At 37.7% G+C, this 24,064-nt stretch overlaps 1 protein-coding gene across 5 annotated transcripts in view; it reads right to left on the reverse strand.

Moving 5' to 3' along the window:
* usp13 (ubiquitin specific peptidase 13) overlaps window positions 1–24,064 on the reverse strand; it is a 32,283-nt gene that overhangs the window by 4,490 nt on the left and 3,729 nt on the right. For 2 of the 5 annotated variants that reach the window (XM_017698091.2, XM_017698093.2), the window contains exons 3-18: window positions 22,685–22,745; window positions 19,205–19,326; window positions 16,528–16,670; window positions 16,010–16,194; window positions 14,598–14,692; window positions 14,284–14,474; window positions 14,052–14,123; window positions 12,643–12,736; window positions 11,586–11,711; window positions 9,574–9,727; window positions 9,045–9,219; window positions 7,832–7,920; window positions 7,193–7,315; window positions 6,187–6,213; window positions 5,774–5,917; window positions 1,447–1,613 (exon numbers count right to left, since the gene is read on the reverse strand). In XM_017698091.2, the coding sequence (XP_017553580.2) occupies window positions 1,447–1,613; window positions 5,774–5,917; window positions 6,187–6,213; window positions 7,193–7,315; window positions 7,832–7,920; window positions 9,045–9,219; window positions 9,574–9,727; window positions 11,586–11,711; window positions 12,643–12,736; window positions 14,052–14,123; window positions 14,284–14,474; window positions 14,598–14,692; window positions 16,010–16,194; window positions 16,528–16,670; window positions 19,205–19,326; window positions 22,685–22,745 (1,968 nt within the window). The remainder of the gene's footprint in view (window positions 1–1,446; window positions 1,614–5,773; window positions 5,918–6,186; window positions 6,214–7,192; window positions 7,316–7,831; window positions 7,921–9,044; window positions 9,220–9,573; window positions 9,728–11,585; window positions 11,712–12,642; window positions 12,737–14,051; window positions 14,124–14,283; window positions 14,475–14,597; window positions 14,693–16,009; window positions 16,195–16,527; window positions 16,671–19,204; window positions 19,327–22,684; window positions 22,746–24,064) is intronic. The other 3 variants (XM_037534932.1, XM_037534931.1, XM_017698092.2) reach the window with 3 other exon arrangements.

Here is a 24,064-nt window from a genome sequence, read left to right on the forward strand (position 1 = left end):
AACTTAATAATAAAAAAAAAATACATACTACTGTATGCACAAACTATATTACTACATACTACAAACTACATTCAGCTGGTGCTCAAGTCTATCCCATTCATTGGGCTGTTTGGAATCGATTCAAAAATAGAAAAACAAACAAAAACAAAGAATCTGGTTTCAGATAAATGTGTGAATTGATTTTTTATGTACGATAGTCCTGTGAAATTTCATAGCTTTTAAATAATTAAACTCCTTAAAGGGACTGGAGCCACTGACAGGTCCAAAGTTTTATTACATACTTCTATAACCTACAAATAACTCCGTTTACATTGTAGTCCATAGTTACTACATACATAGTTATAGTTATATAAGGGGTTCAAAGGAAGCTCAGAAGCTGTAAAAAATTAAGATGTGTTCAGAATGATGAAGTTGTAGAAAAGTCTAAATCTTTTTGCTAACACCAAGAATTAAGGTATAACATAATAAAATTAACATTCATGCCTCATTTTAAAAGCGGTGATCAAATCTTGAGGCAGACAACTACAAGGAATTACTGTAAATAGTCAATTATATCACAGAATACAGCATAATGGCTCAAAATCCTTGAATATTGAGGAAAACATGAAAAAAAAAACTTTTGGTGTCTAGTTCAAAAGATTGAAATTTACACTGTATAGGGTATTATTGTGTTTAAAGTAACATACGTTATTAATCTAGTGATTCCAAGCCTCTGAACTGCAGTGTGCTTAGTTTGGTTCTAAGAAACTGGACACGTGAAGTACAAAATATCATTATAAATATAATACGCAATACATCAACAGTACAAGAGCCTTAGCCAAATAATTCAGTTCCAGGGAGCCTAATGGGGTCTCACATGCTTGTCCGTTGAGTATCTAGCCAAAGCATCAATGACATGTCTGAACTTGCTTTCAGTCGATGTAATATGAGAATGAGAGACCAATTCAAATCTATTTAAAGAAACATTCTGGTAGCAGAATCAAAGCTAGGTTATGCATATGGGCAAATATATATGTTTATATCAGAAATACACTAAACCATCGACTTTAACTCTCATGCTTCATGTGAAAAACATTCATTGATTTATAATCTAAATCCTAATCTAATCATAATTCTTAATGTTTTTTTCAACCCTTGACTGGGACTGGTGTGGCAAAAACGCGGCTATTCTATGATTTTTGTTGTCGCATTTAGTTTGATATGTAAAGCACAAAAGCACAATCTATTCTAGCAACAGATTTTAAAGAGTTAAAGAGCAAAAATCTATATAATGTTTCAACAGATGTTAAGTAAAATAGGCTTAGACTTAAAATTGGCAAGCATAGGTGCAACATCTGTTGGCTTTATACATAAACAATAATGCATAAAGCCAGCAGATGTGTGTTGCCTGTCCACAAAACAGTTTGGTAAACAGAAAGCAATGCTGGCTCTAGGCAGAGCACTCACTGTGGCTTTGAGGGCCTGGATGGTGTGGTGTCTGGGGAAGCCCATGGAGGTGAGGATGGCAATGCTCTCCTCAGGCGGCTGGTTGTCCAGAGGGCTGGCAGTGGGGAGGCTGGGACTGGGCAGGTCAGGCTCCATGTATGAAGGAATCGCGAGAGGCTCTGCAAAGTCTGCAGAGAATGCAAAAAGTCTAAGCAAAGGCCATCTGTCAATATGTGCGGCTTGTCTGCATATTTACACCTGCATAGCAAACATATGCACAGAGTGGGCAGCTGCTAGGAAGCATGCACAGAATTTAACACAGTCTGGGGTCGACGGCTCGTGTTTTTCTTTGTTTCTCACCTACAGGCAATACGGTTCGTGAGATTCATTCATGCATTTTCACAACAGGAACTACTTTGATAGGAGATGTAGACGTGTAAAGGAACGTGGGCTTTCCGAAAACTGAATGGGGGAAGCTGTAATTAGGTGGTCACTCATATGGATCTTCAAGTAATTCACAATCAAGTGCAACAAAAAAAATAACATTGCACATTTCAAGATATGACTACATCAGTCAGAAGGTTTTAAAGTCCTGGGAGGCCAGATGAGTGAATGTACAAAGTACCCCCTTAATTATGATCAATGTAACACATGGCAAAAGACAAAAGACCAGTTCCATATTGTCAAGTGGAAACTGACCCATTGGAGAGCAGCTTATTGGTAAAGATTGTGGCCACACCAGTTACATTTACTGTGCCGTCTGAAACGCCCACACAGTCCTTAAGATTTGACTTTGGTTGGTGATCATGAAGTTGCAAATTTTTGGGATCACTGAGCTGCTCCTTTAATATTGTACTTGATACTCCTGATTTCAACATATATAGATCATCTACCAAAAAAAAAAAAAAAATCCCAGACTATTATTTGTGTCACAAAATACTGTACTAAAAAAACCCCCACAAATGTATAGGACTATATATATATATATATATATATATATATATATATATATATATATATATATATATATATATATATATATATATATATATATATATATATACACACACACACACACACACACACACACACACACACACACACACACACACACACACACACACACACACCACACTTTACTCGAAATTACATTTTGTGTACTGCCTACTAAACTAAATTCTTAAATAGCAGGCTAATATCACAGTGTATTCAACAATCCAGGTAGTATTGTGTGTCATTTATATAGTGATAGAAAGTAGTAGTGCACAGAAAAGCTTCAATTCCACATGCTAATACAACTCACTACACCTAATGTCATCATGTTCACACCCCGACTACCCTGGAGGCAGATTTAAACAAGTTAAAGAGACCAATGGTTGGTTCAAGTTCAAGAAGGTCTTAAGTAATAATAATCAGACGAATGAGGCAAATTAATTCATCAACAGCAAACGGTACAGCACTGTGGCTCTCTAGGACTGGAGTCTGACATCCCTGTAACCAGATCGCACACAGAGAAGAGGTCTACAACCTGAGATAAAAACAGCACAGACTATATGAGTACGCTCATGTGACAGTAGCTGAGTGGACCAGAGTTAAAAACGTACTGAAACCCAGCCCTGACTGCCCGAAAGGTGTTTGAGCTCTAATGGGGTCGTGCCCTCCGGGGACTCGCCTTATGTGTTTGTCTGGGCCGCTGCTGGCTCTCAGGTGGCTGCTTATCTGGGGCAGGAGAGCGAAGAGCGCAGGTGGACAGCGCTCAGCACACAGGTAAAACAGATGGGTGAGGACTGCACCACAAGAAGAGCTTTCTTTAACAAGGCTGGGGATGAAAAATAACACCACCACTGCTTCTTCTAGAGTCGAACAAGGGACTTAACTCTCATGTACCAACACAGTACCATTGCCCTTTATTTATTTCATTTCCAGTCAAAATGGCCATTAAATACAACTTTTACTTTTTCAGGAAATATTTCTAACAAGCTTAGATTTACAATAATCCACATGCATAAGGTAAAGTGAAAAAAAAAAAAAATACAGGTTTCTTTTTAATTAAGATTTTAATAAAAGATTATTTTAAATCTTTCATGTTTTAAAAGTAAGGAGAAAAATCAAGCTCCACTCTTGATTCATATCTGAAAATATCCACAGGTGTTTCTGAGAAGAATGGAAACTGAAATAAATGCATTTTCTGGACAGACTAAATACTCAAAACACAGAAATGTTCAGTTGTTGAGGTTTCTGTGTAAATGTTTTTCACATTATTTCCTGAAAAACCCAACTCCATTTTGACTGGTCGCTGAGTTTGGTATAGTACTGTATATTATCAAAGGAATATTCCAGGGTTTCTCAGCCTAGACTCCATTTGCTATAGATGCAACGTACAGTCAACTACAATGGAGAATAGTTTCAACGTTTTCTTGTACTTGAAAACGTATCGACTTAAAACACATGTATAATAGAAGCCATTGGGCAGTTGCTGAATCCTGTCAATCCAAATTTATGCAGAACGTGCCTTTTTGTGGAGTTCTTTCATGAATTCTCAAGTCATAGTCAAACAGATCTTTACAAATTGAGCTGGAAATCTGTATAATTCTATTCATTCTGATGGGAAGAGTTTGTGGTAATACTAGTGGTGTGGCCAGAGTTTTCACAGGCTCTGCCTGATCATGCACAGATAACAGAAAACCTTAGAGGAAGCGAAAGAAACCATGTTTTTTTACTGTGTTACTCCAGTATTTATAAGTTGGATAAGACTTCATATAAACAGCTTTTGTAAAACTCCTCTGTCTGTCTCATCTTAAGACCTGCAATGCTAGTTTAACGTTTCTTGTTTCAAATTTGCATTGTACATCCACATCAATGAGTTTTCAGCTCTTTTCTAAGTACAGGAAAACAAACAGAAATTATTGCCAATAGTAACTGACAATACAGACGGCAGATAGAGGTTAGGCTGGAACAACATAGGGCGTCTTGGCAGCAGTCAAAGTGGAAGCGCAGTGATCATAAATGTTTATGGCGGATTCTGATTCTGACTCTTTACTGTCAAATTGGCAGATGGCTTTTTTTTTTAGAAGATTTCTTGTCATTATTATTGTTGTTATTATTATTATTATTATTATTATTATTATTATTATTATTATTATTATTATACTATGTGGGGTTAGCGAGCATATGTGAAGTACCAATACCTTCTAATAGCCAAAGTTGCAGCATAATGTTATGTGCGTGCATATGTACCTATTTCAAGGATAATGGTAAACTGTAAGGGTGAATGGTAAAAAGTAACAGGCTATTAGGCAGAATGAGACAGAAATGTGGAGTAGCTGAAGCAGCAGCATTCAGATGAATTTAAATAAACTGTCTGATTGCTGATTGCTTGTCTGGAGGGAAAACCAGCCTATTCCAATCTTCGCCATTTCTGATTATGCACCCCAATACAAAAGTGCATCTCCTACGTAGAGAAGCTTCAGCCATTTTGAAATGCAACATCCCAGAGGAAAGAAATATTCTAAATGAGTTCTCCTCTTGATCTCAGGAACTTCTCCTAGATGTTGTTAAGTCCAGTTTGAAATCAGAGCGAGACTGTATCTGAAATTTGGCTCCTGAGGAATAAAACTTGTATAAAAATAAAAAGTTTCTCACTTTGATCAAAATGTTGTCACACATGGTTTAACTCTTTATTGTCTGACTCGTCTCAGTACAGGCTCAGCTGAATAAGATTTCCATAAGAATAGTGTAAGATCTCACTGTCATCTGTCAGTGCAAAAGAACTCTCATTCATCACCAGAACGTCTTATAGTGAAACTCTGGTGTTAATCTCTTTTATCCTAAGGGGGCTCTAGGAGAAACAATTCAGAAATCAGTGATCCTTCATTAATAAAATATTGAGATCTGCTATATTTCTCTGTGACAATCTATTAGAAATTTGTTTTTCCTATGGGATATTAAATAATGTTTGCAGTTGAGCCTTATGCTCAAAACATATACACAGGCACATTCAACACAAGCATAATGAATATGTGGTCACCTAGAATATTGGCCAACAAACAAAAATAGAGCCACTGAAGATTCACAGCCACTGGAATGTAAACGCTTCTGAAGCACAATCTGTGTAATCTATCACACAAGCACAAAGGAGGGATCTGTCCTTCTGTCCAACCTGCAGGTTTGGCAGCCTGGATAAATCAGAATGTACCTTGCAAAGCCACAAGTTGATCAAAGTGTTTGTCGTGCAGAAAAATTACCAACAGCTTTCCTGATTAATGACTCCAGAGCTTATATATACAGTGTACCCAAGCAATACCCTTATGAGGAGATGCTGATGTCAGACAGCACACTCGAGTCTTACCTGGCTCCTCCATGTGAGCGATGATCCAATTAAAGGCCATTTCAGCTCCCATGTTCCCAGTGTAGTACACTGCCTTCCGGCAGGCCTCCAGGGGAAAGCCCATCTCTGCCAACTGCATCACGGAGGACTCGTCTATTTCTGGAGCTAAGGAACATGTCAAAGAAAGAATACTGTACAGTCTGCATGGTAAGTTCACATAAAAAAGCAGCAATGCCTGTTCTCTCATTGGGCCTTGTTAAAAGAATGGTGAAGAAAAACTGCCATGGGAATCTCATGGAGGATTTCTTACCCAAGACATGCATTTATAACTGAAAACTAACAACATCTAAGTTTTTAAGAGGTAATATAAATACCGTCTCATTTGCCATGCGTCCATCATCATTACAAAAGTTGTACAAAATATTGACACTCACATTCCAAAGAATTATTCATCGAGCTGTCTGGAAAAAAACAGAGAGATACTTGCAATTAGGTTAATGTAATAAATGGACAAATTAACAGATCATCGCCGTAAACAAAAAAAATACACTTAAATAAAAAAAAAAAAAAAAAAAAAAAAAAAAAAAAAAAAAAAAAAAAAAAAACACACTTAACTGTAAAGGCCATTAATGTAATAAGATATTATTGAAAGTAACTGTTAAGAGTAGCTGGCAAACAGTGTGGGGGGAAAAAAAAAAAAAAAAAAAAAAAAAGAGTTTTTTTTTTTTTTTTTTAATATGACAGCAATGACGTAATCAGAAACAGCCTTAAATACAGTCTTTGTAGAATGAATTTTCTGCCACAACAGTATTCAAACAATATAAAGCACTTCAAATGGGAATTCTGCAAAATTCCTGCATAATTAAATGGTTAAGATGTAAACAGTTACTCCAAGTGGCTTCTCTACAATGCTTATTCACAGTGGTGGTGATAGGGACCAGACATCTGAAGTATTTAATGCCTCAAAAAGTTCCCTCACAGAAAGTTGTTTCATTAAATAGGTATGAATATGCGGTGTGATGCCGGATATATTGTGTATGATTATTTTGAGAGACTTTATATGGTAAAGCGATGCATACAAAGTGGCAAAAAATGTATGAAAAGAAAATGTACTTTTGGACCAATTTTACAGTTATCAACATCTCATATAAACAATCGAAGACGTGTAGGTTCAGTAATTGTTTTGGATAACAAATGAAATGGTTGTATTGGTATTGTAGACATCTTGAGTCCGGGTTCCTTTCACTACCATTTTAAAGAGAACTGAGCTTGTAAGCTTCTCAATGCACTAATTCACATCATACCTGTCTGAATGACTTTGCTTACATCTTAATGATTTAGCAATGCAGAAATTTTGAATAATTGGTGAAAATGGTACAAGATCACCTGCTCAGAGTCAATAAAGTACAATACATCCATGAAAAATAAATGTAGTGTTACCTCTTGTGTCCTCAGGAATGACAATAGGGGGCGTAAGGTCAGGGAGCTCTTCTTCACCAGCTTGTAATCCTGTGGCCCGGAGCCGATTCAAGTCCAAAAAATCAGGCACATCTACAGAAACATCTGTGAGGACAACACAGCAGAACAGAGATTAAATAAAGTACTCTGTATGGGATGAAAATCCTAATCTCGTTTCAAACGACTTGAACAATAAATACACTGAACCAAGCGAACCAACTAAAGCACAGAGCCACAGTGACCTCTGCAGGACAGAGGAGTAACGTTTTATGTGCAAGCATGAGTGAACATGCGTTGCAAACTGATCTTTTCCTCATGTTGTGTTGCTCAAGTGCCATTGCAGCATGTGATGGGCCTGAATTGCACAAGAGAACATGTGATGGACAGATGCAGATGCCAACCATTATGCAACAGAAAGGTTGATCTGCTTTGTGAGGTGCTGAAGCAGCAGGAGGCCCAGGGTGGCCTCAAAGGTGAGGGTGATTAAGTGAAACTAGTGAAATACATACAACTCTCTTGAAGACAAACATGGTACTGACAAAAAAAAACCACCACCGCAGGCATCATCATACTCATGCACGTGAACATTCATGCTCACTGAAATAAGACAAATTTACATACCTAACTTTTTTGGAACCCAATCGACTCCAAAAGTGAACTTTTTGAGCTGTACAACCATGTAGTCAGGGAAGGAACCAAAACGAGAAGTCCTAAAAAAGAAAATCTAAATGAGTCATTTAAAAATTTAGCTTATTCCAATGGGGCTTCAAATTTGGGAAGAGAGGGAAAAAACAAACAAACAAACAAAAAAACCTTACGTTGAAGGCTAAGAACAATACTTGGTATTTATGAACAGTTTGTCAGCATTTGCTAGATGACAAGCTGTTTTATGAAATTAATGACAACAAATTCACATTGGGCATTGACATTGTGTTCTTAAGTAAAATTATACTTCATAAGAGCGTTATAAATGGAATAAACGTTTGTCGCATTAATCTATGGGCCCTTATGTCTATGTAAGTTTACTTCATAAAAAACCTCATGCCATCTTTTAAATATTGACATAAGCTGTCATGAATATTCAAGTGTTGTTCTTTTGTATTACTCAATGCTCATGCATGTGCAATGAAGTCCCTGAGCAGGTAGCCTTCAAATAAGGTATTACCACTTTCAACCTAAATTAACTGTCAAGCAGTTCTGCGAAGGTGCACTGACGTTTGTATTATCCAAAGCCTTTTGAATAATAAATGCTTGACTTCACATCACATAAATGTAAGATGTTATTAATCTAATTAGCTTTTCAAAACGGGTATTTTTATTAAAAATAAGCTTTAAGATTCTGCAGACATACACTGAAGGTCAAAAAATGCACAAAGCCCAAAACATAATGTTTTTTAGATTATACTTGGTCTTAAATTAAATACAAACTAGCTTGGCAATGTCTTTCAACTATTTGAAGCCATCAGGGCTGAGTGGAAAAATACTCACTCTTCTTTCTGTAAAAGTCTGTTTGCAAATTTACACACAAGACTTCACAAAAAGATTTTAAAAAATCAAAGTGAAAAGCTATTCCACATGATGTGTCCCATATATTCAGTTACTTTATTTACTTGTTCAATGATCTGTTGCCATTCTGAGCCCATTTTTTCCCCAGGACTGTATTCAACACATGGAAAATGAAAGCAACAGTAATCCATTTCTTGTCATTCCTTAAAAGAGACAGTGTGCGCCTAAGCATTATTCTTCCATTACCTCACTGTTCTCGGAGTTTTGTTTAGTTAGTGATCAAACTTGGTACAGCCCATGCCAGGCTTTGGACCAGAACCTTGCTTACTTCACTCCAGCTGACTTGGCCTGCAGTGCAGAGCTCCAGAAGTCTGGAACGTTCTCAGGCTCCGTGAAGGCCTGTAGGCACGCAGTGAAGGGGACACGAGCCCTCACAGGCTCTGGAGGGGCCCGCATGTTCTCCTCAGCATCCTTCCGCTTTGCCTCATATGCTATCAGCTCTTCTGCAGGAAACAGCAGAGCCGGGTGTGTAACAAACCATGCTGCACTCTGCAGAGCTGTGTCCCGCTAGGACTGGTCTCCAACACATGCTTCAAGTTGTGTAAATATTTTATGACAAATGGACCAACATAAATTTAAAAGTCAAGCATTTTACCTCAACATATATTTAGGTAAAACATTTTTAAAGCTACTGTAAAGTTACAAGATACAGATACAAGGTTTTCTTAGGACAGCAACAATAAGGTAGTCTGTAGCAGCAATCAGGGATTTCTCACAATCCAAAATACTGTTGCTAACAAACTCTTTTAAACTGTTAAATAAGAGCACATTTTCAAATGTATTGTGAAATGCATTACCTCTGTTGGTGGCAGCCTCCATGGGCACAGGAAGCTGCATAAGGTAGTCCACTCTTTGGGTGTAGCGCACCTTCTGTGACTGACAGCACTGCACACGTTCTTCTACGATAAACCGGAACACATCGCTGGGATTCTCCGATCCAGCACTATTCCTCTGCAAACCCAGAACATTGCAGTCCCTCATGATAGTCTTCAACGTTACAAAACACTCAAGGCAACTGCATCAACTTTAAGCATCAAAATTCACAGAGAACAGAACCAGCATCAACCCATTCCTATAGTTTTGTTGTATTTACTGTCATGTGTATATGTTGTTCTGTATATTTATTGTCTGGTGTGTTATTGTGAAGTCTGCACTCGTGTGACTACAAACTATTGTGTATCTGCACTCTATGTAGTCCTGTGTAATGTGGCACTGTTGTGTGAACAACACTTCATTCAAATGTCTCCTGGTCACACTGAGCTGTGCAACAACACAGATACAGTCATCATTTCCATCATAAATATCACGACAATTTCAAATCATGAATTTAATCATGGGGAATTTAACATCATCAGGTTTTAAGAGAGTTGTGTGATAAAGTCTTGCCCAAAACACATTTAAATCCATTTACTGAAGCCCATTCATGGTAGGGGTACATGGAGGCCCCAAATAGTCCCCAAAAGAAAACCTTTTTTTTTTTTTTTTTAAAAGATTTAAGACTACCATCATCAACATTATATGAAAAAAACTCAGAAGACCTGTGTAGGCTAACTGGCTGCTTTGTAAACAATGGGGTTACATTTGTGTTGTAGGCATTGCAACCTCTGGTTCCTACCACCAATGAACCATTTCACACCAAACCGATCTGCATAACTTAACTATTTATATCTCAAGCACTGAATTGTATAGAAATTGTGAGAAATCGGAGGCATTCCCATTTAAAAAATGGAAACTTTCAGTATTTTCATTAAAATTAGTTAAATCAAGGGACAAAAACTACTTTTTTCTGTCACAACACGTCAAAGTCTTTACCAACTGAAGTGTAATTTTATAGATGGCTTTGCACTTATGATCAACATGATATCTTTTCAAACCCAGGCCTCAATCTGGAAGAATCAAAATGTAAATCTTTTCATTAAAAGTTCAGCAAGGCCGTCTTGCAAGAAGCTGCAGCCATGTCTCTATTCTGAGGCCTTACAGAAATACACCAGCTATATTTCTCCTCTAACACTACTGAAATACCAGCGCTTGAACGGCCAGATAGCAGGCAGAAGGGCAGTATGAGAGCCCCTCACTGTTCAGCACCCTGCAAATAAACCAGGCCACAGGCCTGGCACCAACATTCTCAGAAGACACAATTTTGTCTTGACCTTGTCAGGTCGACCATCTTAAGACTGCGTATGCTCTGTTCACACTGTCAGCAGAGGGCAATACAATTAAGCATACCATGTAGAAATCATCATGTTTCGCTGACTGATAATCAGATATAATCAAAATATCACATATTATTTGTTTTTGTGGAAAAGTTTTAGGGCAGCGGGTTCAACTCTGCACATAGGTCAAGCAGAAGAGGTAAATAGGAAGCATTATCTAGCTTGTGTAACTGATAGGGGGGTTCTAAATTTAACTCGGTTGAGAAAGTCACTTCAGAGCACAAGTGTGTGTCTGGCAGGGTTGGGAGCAGGAATGTTGCTGAGAAGTGTCTTTTGAAACGAGCCAAGCGTCAGAAAGAGCGCTCACAAACTTCAGACAAGCCCTGGAAACTGCTTCAGAGTTTCAGCCCACAGAAACCATGACAACAGAATTTAGCCATTTCATGATGAAGATCTCCAATTCATTACTAATGAATCTGCCTGTCTGAACAAGCATCATAGCACTCCAGGCACTAAAACTGATGTCTTTTGTTACTTTTTTGCACAGCAGTCTAGAAAAGTCTCTTAAAGTCCAGGAGATGGCAGTTTAAAGAGTCTTCAAATCGGTGGTGCTCTGCTACAATAGCAGTGATTATAAAAGAAGAACGGTGTCGTACCTGTACCACACTGATGACATGCAGGAAAAATTCATGGGCATCTTGTTGTCTGTTTGAGGAGAATTCTGGGTGGCCCTTGCTGACCAGAGCCTTGAACATTTTTGGAGAAATTCCTCTGTGCTGCTGCTACAGAGGAAAAGCACATAAGCCACAACAGTAAAGGCTGTTTAGTTGGCTACAGATATTGCTCTTTTAGTTAGCCTTCTGCTTTTCATTTGAGACAATGCCAGTGAAAGTAAAACCTGGTCAAAGTATTAGTTCTGAATCAGAGTAAACCAAGCAATTTAATTATGGAACATAATGGACACAAGTCCATCATCGCTTTGTAATACAGTACTTAAAGGACCCATATCATGTAAAACTGCCTGTTGCTAGTTTTTTTAATAACTTTGCATTCACATGTAAACACATTCACTCCTCAGACCACATGGTCAGTATAACAACCTGTGTTTTTTGATGTCACAAAAAAACAACATATATCTACTGATTCAGCCAACAGCAGTTTAACCCTGTCCATTCACTTTGAAGTTTGAGTGTTTCAGGCTGAACTGATTTTTTAATGAAGCATATATAATATAGGGCTGCCTATCAGAACAGGTCATTTACATATAGTTGTATGCAAAAGTTAGGGAGCCCCTGCTCAAATTAGATGTTTTGTTGACTCTCTAACTGAAAACAAGGTAATATATCCATCCAGAAAACAAACACTTGCACATTTTGCAGAATTACTGTTCATTACTGTTGATCTGCTGGCTAACATACTGGAAAATAATAAAACTGCTGCGTATTTTACATTTTGCTTTATTTTTTCCAATACGTTAAACTGAAATCAACAGGAATATTTGCTAATATATGCAGAAAAATTCCAATTTTAACTCTATAGAGGAAGTTTTAACTTACTGGGTTCAGTGAGCGCATTGGGTTGATTTGGAGGAACTTTACAGAATCAGATACTGAGATAATAAGCTTTGTAGGTCTCATACAAATTTTCAAGCTCATCCTGTCTAAAACCCCATGCTCAAGGCAAATGTCAAGCAAGACAGACCAAGTCAAATACCTTGTATTCTTCTTTCATCACCTGTTCAATGAGTTCTGATTTGATTGGAGGTTTGGAATACTGGCCTGATAGAAGTCCATGACCCAGTTTTGCCCTGGTGGATACAGACACAAACAAAGCATCCAATACACCGTGTCAAATGCCTGCATTGTACAGAAGAATAACAGCGAGGCCAGAACTGGCCCTTATGTGTCCTGATGTTTGATAGTAATAGTAATGAGTTAAAGAGCTGAAATAATGAAATTTTTCTTTTACCATTTTCACAAGAGCTGGTACGATAGTAATTTTTTCTTTCCAATAATGACATTGAAATTTTTAATACTGGCTGATGCTGATCGGATATTTGTTCTTTAAAAACTAGTAAGCTTTAAAATGAGCTTTGGTTAACTGAAGCAGTTCACTTACAATGAGCATCTAAAAGTAGACAAACTAGGCTTAAATTACTCTAACAACTTTACTATCCCACAGGAAGAAATACAGGTTAGTTTCGCTACAGGATTGGATCAGATTTGTTATTTTTCCCCTCCAATATCCAATCTACCATTTTCTCCTAGTATCAGACACATACCAATATCTGGTAACGGACTGGGGCATCTCTAACTTACACTATTAACGGTACACTATGTAAGATTTGGGGATTTGGAGACTTCTCTGGTGGAAATGAACTTGACAACATGCGGCAGAACATTTTGTAACACCAGTTGTACTTTGTTTCCCTTCCCCAAGCAGATGAATCTTTTGGGCACTTTCAAAAAGTATTCAAAGAGAGCTCAAAACATTGTAAACAACACGTCTTCCGCAGATATCTCAGCGCACACTACAAACCTGATATGGACATGCAGGTTTCTCCTCACCGACACTCTGAGGATTCAACCCTTGGTCTCTAAACTGACCATCACAGGCTTGTTCAGTGTATTGTCATCTCAAGACCTGACTACTGCAACTCACTGCTGGGTGATCTTCGATGCAAGCCAACAGGTCCTTACAACTGATGCGGAATGCAGTAGCTCAGTTTGTCTTCAACCTTCCTACGTTCACTGATGTCACTACTGCATTTTGTTCACTGGCTTCCTGTAGCTGCCTGCATCAGATTTAAAACCCTGAGGCTTGGCTACAAAGCCAAAAAGTGGATCAGCCACTCTCTACGTTATGGTCAAACGCAATGGTCAAAACTCGAGAACCTCAAGCCCTTAAAGCCTTAAGTACACCTCAGCTTGACCTGCCATCAAGATACATGGAAGACAAGTATCTAGTTTACCACTAAATGTTTGGGTTTTTTTGTTGTTGATGACAACAGCATAGAAACTCATGCAGTGCATTCAAGCTGATATTTTCTTCAGGCTATTAATCAACAGATGACATGGTTATTTTTTGTGAAAACAGCTGTTTCACAACTTCACATTACTTACATCTGCGTACTGAAGTCTTGGGTAGGATCAAGTGGGGAGTAGTCAAATATTCTCTGTAGATTCCCCACATACCTAGAGATGAAGAATAATAATAATTAAATAACAATCATTGCTGTTAAAACATGGTTAATGTGGCCTACATTACTACATAAACAACAATGGTCAGATTTAAGTACAATAACAAATGCAGAACATGACAAAGAAAGGTAGAATAAGAAGCAGGAGCACTTACGCTCTCTGGAACTCTGGGATGCTGAAGAGAACTTGCATAGTGGTGCTGAGGTAGCAGCTGTTGCCCAGGTTTTTGAAGCCTGTATAGCCTGAACCATAAACCGCCTTTAGCTTCAGGTTGGATTCCTGAATCACCTCCCACTCACTGGCTCGTGACTGCATGTGGTTATCTGTGTGGTGGCCATTCTCTGTCTGTGGAAGAACGGCATGGACATTAGGTAGAGTACGGCAGTGTACGTCCTAAGGGCGCGGGTATCTGTCTGAATGAAAAGATTCCACAATGCATCCATTTCTGAATGAACTACCAAAACGCACCCTTTGCATTTTCAACATATCTATTCCAAAGTGTGTCAAGTGTTCTGATATGTGAGGGTCCAGTACTGCCTCTTCTTCATCAAAGGAATAAATGTCTGAAAAAGAGAAAGACAAAGAGAGCTTTAACCCTTAGAAGTCTTAGATATCACAGAAAATAACAAACGTAACTTACAGCTCATTGAATCAAGCAGAACTTCTGGATTATTAATTTTCAGTTAACACCACACATCTGTTTATAAGAAGAAGATGTGATAGTTTATTATCACCTCAATTTGATGAAACATCATTGTCTGCAAACGCTTTCGTGGTAAATTCTTAAAGCGCCAATGAAATTAAAATTGATCTTGCTTTTTTTTATTTTAAAAATGATTTTAAAAATGTCTGTAAAGTCTGTAAATACAAAAATTAAGCAGTAAAAACAGCCCGTTTTGAATTTTTTTTTTCTGTGATGTAATGGGAAGCAACTTATTTACATTTATTTATCTCCACCTATTCAGCTTACAGCTGCCTAGCCTCGCCCGGTCACACTGAAGTTCTAAGGAGTGTTTTAGCGCGAAGTGATTTTTCAATGAGCCACAGTACAGGACAGCCAATCAGAAGAGCACTCATTTATCATATATCAGTCTTAAAGACACTGTAACAAAAACAACCTGCTTAATTCTAAAGAAAAAAGGAAGGCTGGACATTTTTCATGTAAAAATTAATTATGAGCATTTTTGGAGCATAATACCATACAAATGCTGTCCTGCTAAATTTTGCAAATGTGGGCCTCAAGGAAAAAAAAGTAAAATACTATTTTATATATATATATATATATATATATATATATATATATATATATATATATATATATATATATATATATATATATATATATATATATATATATATATATATATATATGGGCCATTTAACACTTCTGTTATATTTTGCCATTACTAGACGCTAAAACAAATGCAAAAAATGGGAAGTGGCAACGGAAATGACAAGGAAGTCAAGACAGAATGTAAAAGGAAGATAATTTCCTTTTTGCAAATTACTCTGTAATTAAATGTATAATTCATTACATTTACAAATGGAAATTCATTCAAAATAAAAGCAACAATTCTTAATGCTAATGTTCCAATAAACAAGAAAGCATATTCTCAAACCAAATTCACTGTTGCACTAAAGACTAAGATTAAGACTAAGTGACCCTTATTAGTCCCACAACGGGGAAATTTCACCTCCACATTAAACCCATCCGTGAACTGAAACAATACATACACACTAGTGAGCAAACAATTAAAGCAACTGATGTAGCACTTACAGCTCAACGACTACGCAGGCACTTGCGATTTCAGTTTCAGTTACGATTCGAAATCTTAATGTTTTTTCAAGCATGCCTGCAATGTTTGGCCTGAAGTGCTAACCTGCTCCATCTGGGGTGATGGTGTCTAGTTTGACTGCCAAAGGGAATTTGGTTTCTCTGTAGTGCTCGAGGGCATGTCCGTTCCCTCCACTTCCATCAAAGAACCATTTCCCACAGAGGACCGAGCCATCCGTCAGGTTCAGCCACAGGTTCTCTCTCATTTCGCACTTGGCACACTTCCAGCCACTAGGAACACAAGAAAGACAATCAGAAGGGAGAGATGTTTCACATCTCAAGATTAACTTTTCTCTGAGGAGAATGTAAAGAGTTTTTATCTACTGACCATCCACAAATTCTAACATTTGGGCAAAACATCTCAAACATGACAAACAAGACGTCAAGAAATTGCCAGAAGCACCAGTTGAGGGTTTCCATAAACCCACTATACACTGAAATGTCAACGTCAACCACACCATGAACAAGCTAGCGTATCAGATTAAGGGGGCTTTCTGAGCCACCCGACCACCATCAGTGTAGTGCCAGCAGGGAAATCAGATTCTGGACTGCCATGTAACTAACCTGGGGGGAATTCGAACCCCGTTCTCTTGTTGTCTGAGACTTCTGGCATGTTTGGACACTTGAAGCTCCTCTTCCCAAGAATCTGACTCTTGCTTTTTGTATGCAGATCCAGCATTTAGTACAGCATCACAAGCAATGGTCACCTAAATGGGGAAGATATGCACATATGCATATGACCAACAAAAACCCAACGGCTTATAGCAGTTAACATGTTTGACTTAAATGTTAAGCAGACACAGAAAAATGGCATCTAAACAGCCTGAAAGCCATGCCTAAATCCTGCCAAGTTAGACCAAACAGTAGTTATGTGGAGCTATGGAGTACAGTTACAGTAAGCACACCATACTGTTAACACAAAATACCATCCATTTTCATGCATATACCCAGCCCTGGACGGCCCTTACACCTGACAAACATGAAAACGGTGCATCCATACAGCTTTCAGAGAGCAAGACATGCACAGTACAATTCACACACTGGACAGTCTGGAATGTGTTCAGATCTGACTGACTGGCTCTGGAGGTGGACAGGCTCACACTGCATTTGGACTTCAATGTGGCGCAAACACAATCTGACCAGCCTCAGTACTTTCAGTGAGAAATGCAATCAATGCTTTTCTACAAATGATCACAACTCAGGGACTAGGCGCATAATGACTCCTTGGACAGCTCAGCAAGAGGACTTGTTTGCATAATGTGAGGAAACAGCAAGTGTAAATGAACTGTAATACCAAGCTTAACTACAAATGGTGGAACACTCATCAGTAGAGTGTATTTGCAAGTTCTCATTTAAACGTTTCATTTCTTTTAAAACTACGTATCGCAGATGTTGCCACGCACTAAAGTTACTGAAGATGTCACTTCATTCCAAATATATTTGGGCCTGTCCCTGTAACTCTAGCCTTCTACTATTTATGAAGAAGCCCAACAACAACCACAAAATAGGGTGAAGACAAAAAAGAAAACCAGTGGCTAAAAAAAATATAATGACAATTTGTCATTCAATCATACAGTAATGTGCAAAAGTCAGAGATGACCCTTCATTTATTTAATTTCCAGTCATGGCCACAAGGCACATGTTGTTCATTTTTCACCATCAGGAAATTTTTATTTAACAAAATTCACACGAAAACCTCAATGATTAAATATAATATCAATGCTTTCAAGACTGAGCATGTCTACCTTTTGTTTTTATTACAGCTCCTGGGTTGACCAGTCCATTGCTCCAAGAACACCAGCTCTGTCTATTTCCGTTCCTCAGCAACAGCTTCTTGACAGCTACACATCTTTTCATGTGTTTTTTTTTTCAACTCACAGTGTTGAATAGTGTCATAGCTTTCTTCTCACAGTGGAAGGATGGACAAAAGTGCTTGTGGATATTCTCAGGTTAGAAGCAAGAGTGGAGCTCTCAAACAGTTTTGGTGGCCTACGATGGTTGTTAGGAGATCAATTTTCTATATATAAAAAACCCAGAGAAAGCTGCTTTATGAGAAACTTGGTTCTTTATCTTCACACACCAAACCTGAAATACGAAACCTGGGTGTGATCTTGACTCTAAGCTCCGTTTTAAAAGTAGCTCTTTATCATTTGAGAAATCTCACTGATGTTTGGCCTTTTCTATCTCAGAGCAGAGTTGATAACTGTAATGCTCTTCTTCCTCGAAGTAAATGCAGCAGCGCGCATCCTAACAAAATAAAAAAAGAGATCACATCACTCCCATTTTAAAAGATCTACGCTGGCTACCTGTATCGTTCAGAATAGATTTAAAGTTCTGCTACTAGCTTTGAAGGATCTAAATGACCTTAAAGCACCAGCTTGCGTCACAGAGTGTCTTCCTGTTTATGTTCCAGTAAGTGATCTTAGTTCCGCAGATAGTGGGGTCTTCTGCAAATACCTTCTGTTCAATACAAGAAACATGGAGAGGCCTCTTTCAGTTCTCATGGTTCTAAACTGTGGAACTCAATTCCACCTTTTTATTTTTATTATTATTATTATTATCGTCATCTTTTAATAATTTGTATATCCAGTTTTTTAAACTCCTGCTTTTTTCACCTTTTCCTTTGACTTTCCACTTTCTTGTACAAGTGGATTATCTTGTATCTAAAAAAAAATGCTAACTTGCACTTGGTGGTTTCTGACTTTTGCACAGTACTGTACGTGTACTAGAAACCCCAAATGTTCCACTACGCTTTTCTAGACATCACCAATGTGGAGTGAGAACTATGGGTATGCATGTGAGAGTAGCCAAGTACATAGCTAAGTAAAGATCATACAGTGACAGATAGACAGTGCACTGTTATACTGATACTGTAATGTGTTTTGATCCAAAGCTCTACAGTTTCTACACTTTAACTGGAGTGTAAAGCCAGTCTCAAGTCTCAGGGCTATACAGCATTCATGAAATCCAGCAGTTATGATGACAATTCAGACTGTTTATCAAATTTCTTGAAGGCAATTAAGTTCCACACTCTTCCTATGGGCAACAGGCTCATGCAGAAGAAGCCATCTAAGACCTAATACAAAAAGGGGTGAAGAATCATCTGAAAACGTCAGTAAGCATACTTGCACTAGAGAGCTTTGGGTTAAACAACATTACAGCTTTGTTTTCAATCAGCACCAAGTCAGACCTTTGGCATGCAGTGCACACACACAGGGCATGCTCACACACTCTCACTGACCAGTGCAGGCAACTCCTCAATATTTGGTAAAGGAATCTCATAGTGGTCTGGGAATATGACAAGCTTGGCTTCATCTTCATATTCATAATCATCCCCATTAAAATCACGGTTAAGTTCTAAATCTTAAAAAAAAAATGGAGATATAAGAGATAATCAGACAGATATATGACAGCCTTTAAATATTTACAGTGGACAAATCATATCCATAGTGGTGTACAGGAACAACAAAAGAAGGCAGAGCTCTATGAATTTCAATATACTACAAACTACACTACTATACAGGCTTAGAGTTCATCATTTTACTGATTGAACAACAGTGCTGAGCTCCACCAAGACAGGTGTATTTACAAATGCTCAGAATAAACCACAACTGCATGGTGCTAGATTTAGATCACAGTGAAAATTACAAAACACCCTTAAAAGCATATTTTATGACCACAAGCTCAAAGAGATGTGGAGACATACTGTAGCAATCAAAACATTAGACACCCCTACTTATAGAATGCGTTCCCTTAGTTTCACTGCATTCCATATATTAGAAGAATGCTGACTGTAGAAAACGGGAAACTATGAAATAACACATATGGAATTATGCAGATCAAAGCGATCTTCTGTTTTAGATACTTCAAAGCACTGATGCAGCTTTGCACACTCTTAGCATTCTCTCAAGCAGCTTCATGAGGAGCCAGCTGGGATACTTTTCCAACAAGAGGAGAAGATGTATAATCACATGAACATTTCATACTGAATGGACCAACAGAAATGGATGGATGAATGGATGGATGGTCTAAGATTATTTGGAATAAAAACCTGTTACATTAACTTTCATTTAAAGTTAAGAATGTAAAAATGTTAAAAACACAAGTAAGTGAAAAAGCTACCCACATGTAGCAGCCATTGCCTTCATGAGGAAGCTCTTAATGATATACCTGGAATAAGTCACCTCCTTTTTACAACTAAACATTTAACTTTGGAAATAACTTCACTACTTGGGCCCAATCCCATTTCTCTGCACCACAAAACCCACAAATGTATTTTCTCTATTTAAAAAAATCATGATAACCATTGTGTTCTCAGTGTAATGTTGTTTCAATGTATTAAGGTCCTTTTCTTCATAACAAGCGTAAAAATCACTAGTAGTATGCTGATGTCTTGGTAGCCAGCCAGCTAAATTACCTGAGGTGCCAGAATGTAACTGCTGCACCATTTAAGAAAATTTGAATAAGCAGGTAGCAAATTACTGACTTCAGGTTCATTTCACCGAATAATTAAGGGTGGGTGGCGTTGCATCCCCACCTCTCTGAAGACACACAATGTCCTAAATTTAACTAAATCCCAGCAGTGAGGCTGCTGTACTATCACTGGCAGGGTCACCTACAGAGCAGCGCTAACAGTCTGTTAATGAAGTAATGTCCTCTTTTATTTGGGGGTTGTCCCATTTCGTAGGGCAAAATTTCAACCACTATTCCTTGAAACTCAGTTCCAAGGGACAAGATGACCCTCGAAAACAAGGGGTAGGGGTAAAACTAAGAAATAGGACTGGGCCTTTTAAACAATTTTAGTCAGTTAATTGAAGTCATTAAGCTATGAAATTTCAAATCAGATGGTGCCCATACGTTTGACTGGTACCGTACACTTCAGGAGGTACACACAGGCGGGTGAAACAAAGCATGAATTACTAAACTGGAAAGCGGCTGAGTGAACTGGAGGAAAGTGCAGCTGGTTTCTTTTTAGCCGTTTCTTGTCCTATGACGTGTGAGCTTGGGCAGTCTGATTAGATCACTGCACTGGTATAGAGATGCTGTACCAACATAACATTCCCTGCAGTAATACACAAAGAGCCACATAAGGAGACATGACTGGTGGTGTACATGGTTTTCTGAGCCTGAGGTTCACACACAGTGACAGCTCACAGGACATATACCATCAGCCAAAAGTGTGAAAACAATGTTTTCGGAGATATAAAACTAATTAGGATATAGATAAATAGATAAGACTCTTCTAATACGCTCTAATGAAACTGTAAAACAATTAATAAATGTGTCCAGAATGATGATGAGCTACAGATAATTCTAAATTGGCATCAAGAATGAAGTTATACTAAAATGAATATCAAGAATACTTCAAATTACATCAGATAATAACAAAAATGGCTGCAAACACAAAATTACAGAATCTTTTTATTTAATAATAAAATACTTAAACATTAAGTAAAGTACTTAAGCAAAAGTTTTGGTGTGTAGTTTAAATATTGTAATGTGCATTATACAAGTTATCTTTATAAAATAATTATTGGTATTATTAATACACTACACTACAAAGGGAGCTCTTCAAGGGTTCCTTCATAAAGGCTGGTCATATCTAGAACTGTGACAACTCACAGAACCTTTTTAATGCATACATGGTCTTCAGAATGGTTAAACAGTTCTTCACTATGATGGAAAACCTGTTTTATGTGGTTCATCACTGAATCATTGAAAAAGATGGTTCTATATAAACAACAACAACAAAAAAAAAAAAAAAAAACATTCCACAAGTCACGGAAACTTTATTTGGGACTATACAGAACCTTTTTTTTTCACCCAAGAAGTTACCATTCAAAAGATATGGAATCATACGTCATTTTTGTTACTTTACTTATATTAAAAACTTGTAAAAAGTAGTTTTAAATATTATGAATTAGACAAATTTAATTTTTTTTTTTTTTTTTAGATATTTTAGTATTTCACATATTTTGGTAACAAAAGGAAATTATGATAAACAATAATAAACAATGTAATTTAGTTACACTACATTAGATTACTGTCTGCCCCGAGACCTGACGGACAGTTTTAAAGCACAAAGCATTCTGTACAGCAACTTTGTTATAAACTGATTCTCGATGTTATTCAGCTTTTAAGTCATATTAGAATCATCTACAGCTCTGTCCCTCATTCTGAACACATCTCACAATTTCTTTATGCAGATTCCTACTTCATTTCCTACAAACTGTTAGACACCTGTGAAGCTGTGCAGGGTGACCTTTTGAACTTTAGTATGGGAGTGAAGGAAGAGGACCTAGACTGAGCGAGGAGGACATGTGTCAATCGTTTGAAGCTCCATTAGAGTAAATAAAACCCACCTGGCCCCACAGCCTACATCATCCCTCCAATGGCAGAAGCGTGTCAGCCATGAGAGTTGATAGGGCACAGCAGCTGATGGGGGAGTTGTGACAGGCCCGTCGGCCCACTGTAAACCAACCCTCCCCAGTAGCGGATTAGGCCAGAGCGAGCATGTGGCACTTTAGATTTAGAACGGTTACTAACTGCAGATACAGATAAATGCACTAAATTTAGCCCCATCAGGAGGGGAGTGAGGTTACTGATCATGAGGAAATGGCACTTATTTTTTTTAAAATCTTTAAAAGATTCATCTCTGTAAATTAGACTTTTTCAGACTGATCCCCCCGCCCCCTTCTCTTCTTATCGTCTGCGGTCTTACCTAAAAACACTTTTCCATTCCGTCTTCTTGGGACAGCACCTCCAGCAGCACCTGTAGCTTTCTGGGTCAAACAGAAACATTATTTTTGACAGAAGACAGTTGTCTTTGTAGAGGCTTCCAGGCCACAGAAAAGTCTTAATAAAGCAGAATGCTAGATAATCCAGTGGCACTAATAGTTAAACAGCGCAAGATACAAGGCTGGCTGTGGGTAACAGCAGACGCTCAGTGTAAGGAAAGTTCGATCGAGGCTTTTGTTGACACTCAATTAAGTGACCTCATGAGAAAACAGCAGACTCAGGAGCTGCAGGAATGTAACCAGCTGTTTCTGAACAGATACTGACATGGAAATAGCACTGCTAAACGATGGCTACCGATGGCTGACATGGGGTCAAGCAGAATCACAGGAAGTGATTTCTACTGAAATGACCGCTCGACTTTTCAGCATTTATTTTACAAGAATAACATTTAAGTTAACGGACTTTTATTTTGGATATTCAATTAAAGAGTAAGATGACTAATCGTTTTTAGTAGCAACATATTGCAATAGAAATTATAATCCTAATTATGACAGACGTTTTATTTTATTTTATTATATTATTATCCTTATTTTGTTGTAAATATTCTAGAGATTTAGCTTTAATTTTCATTATTTATAATGTTGATAATGTTTATACTGTTTCCCATTTCTACTACTGAGTGCCTTACTCCTGTTACTCTGCTGCTGCTGTAATACTGTGAATTTCCCCGCTGTGGGAGTAATAAAGGATTATCTTATCTTATCTTATCTTATTCAAATAGTATATCGCTGCTGTCAGAAGAAACCTTGTATCTCCAAAATGGTAACTTTACAGGAGAAGGAAAAAAACCTACATTACTTTTAATGTAAGTCAATGGAATGAGAATTTTGTAATTTTGGGTCGTTTCTTTTGGTTCAGTCTTCATGAATACACACAAAATATAAAGGGCAACAGGCATTTTCAAAATGCGGCAAAAACTTAATAACAGACAAAAATGGAGATACAAGGTTTTCTTCCGACAACAGTGATAAACAGACTGGTACACCAAAATAAAATAAACAATGAAATATTTTAGTATGAACATATTTTCATTGTGGGTGTAGCTATTTTGTTGCATTTTTACAAAATTTCTGTTATTGATTACTTAATGTATGGAACATTCTCTGTGTGTTGCTTTATACTAAGACACACAGACAAGACTGTTAAATCACATATGTTACAGTCACTGGTCAGACACTTGCTGCTGACCCACACACTCCATACAAAAGCACAAAACCACATGATCTCCTAACTTGACCAATATGTCAGCTGGTCAAAACTGATTATCTGTAGTTTTACGTTGATTGATAATAATCAACTTTTT

Source organism: Pygocentrus nattereri, chromosome 26 (genome assembly GCF_015220715.1).
Source record: "Pygocentrus nattereri isolate fPygNat1 chromosome 26, fPygNat1.pri, whole genome shotgun sequence".
Lineage (NCBI taxonomy): Eukaryota > Metazoa > Chordata > Actinopteri > Characiformes > Serrasalmidae > Pygocentrus > Pygocentrus nattereri.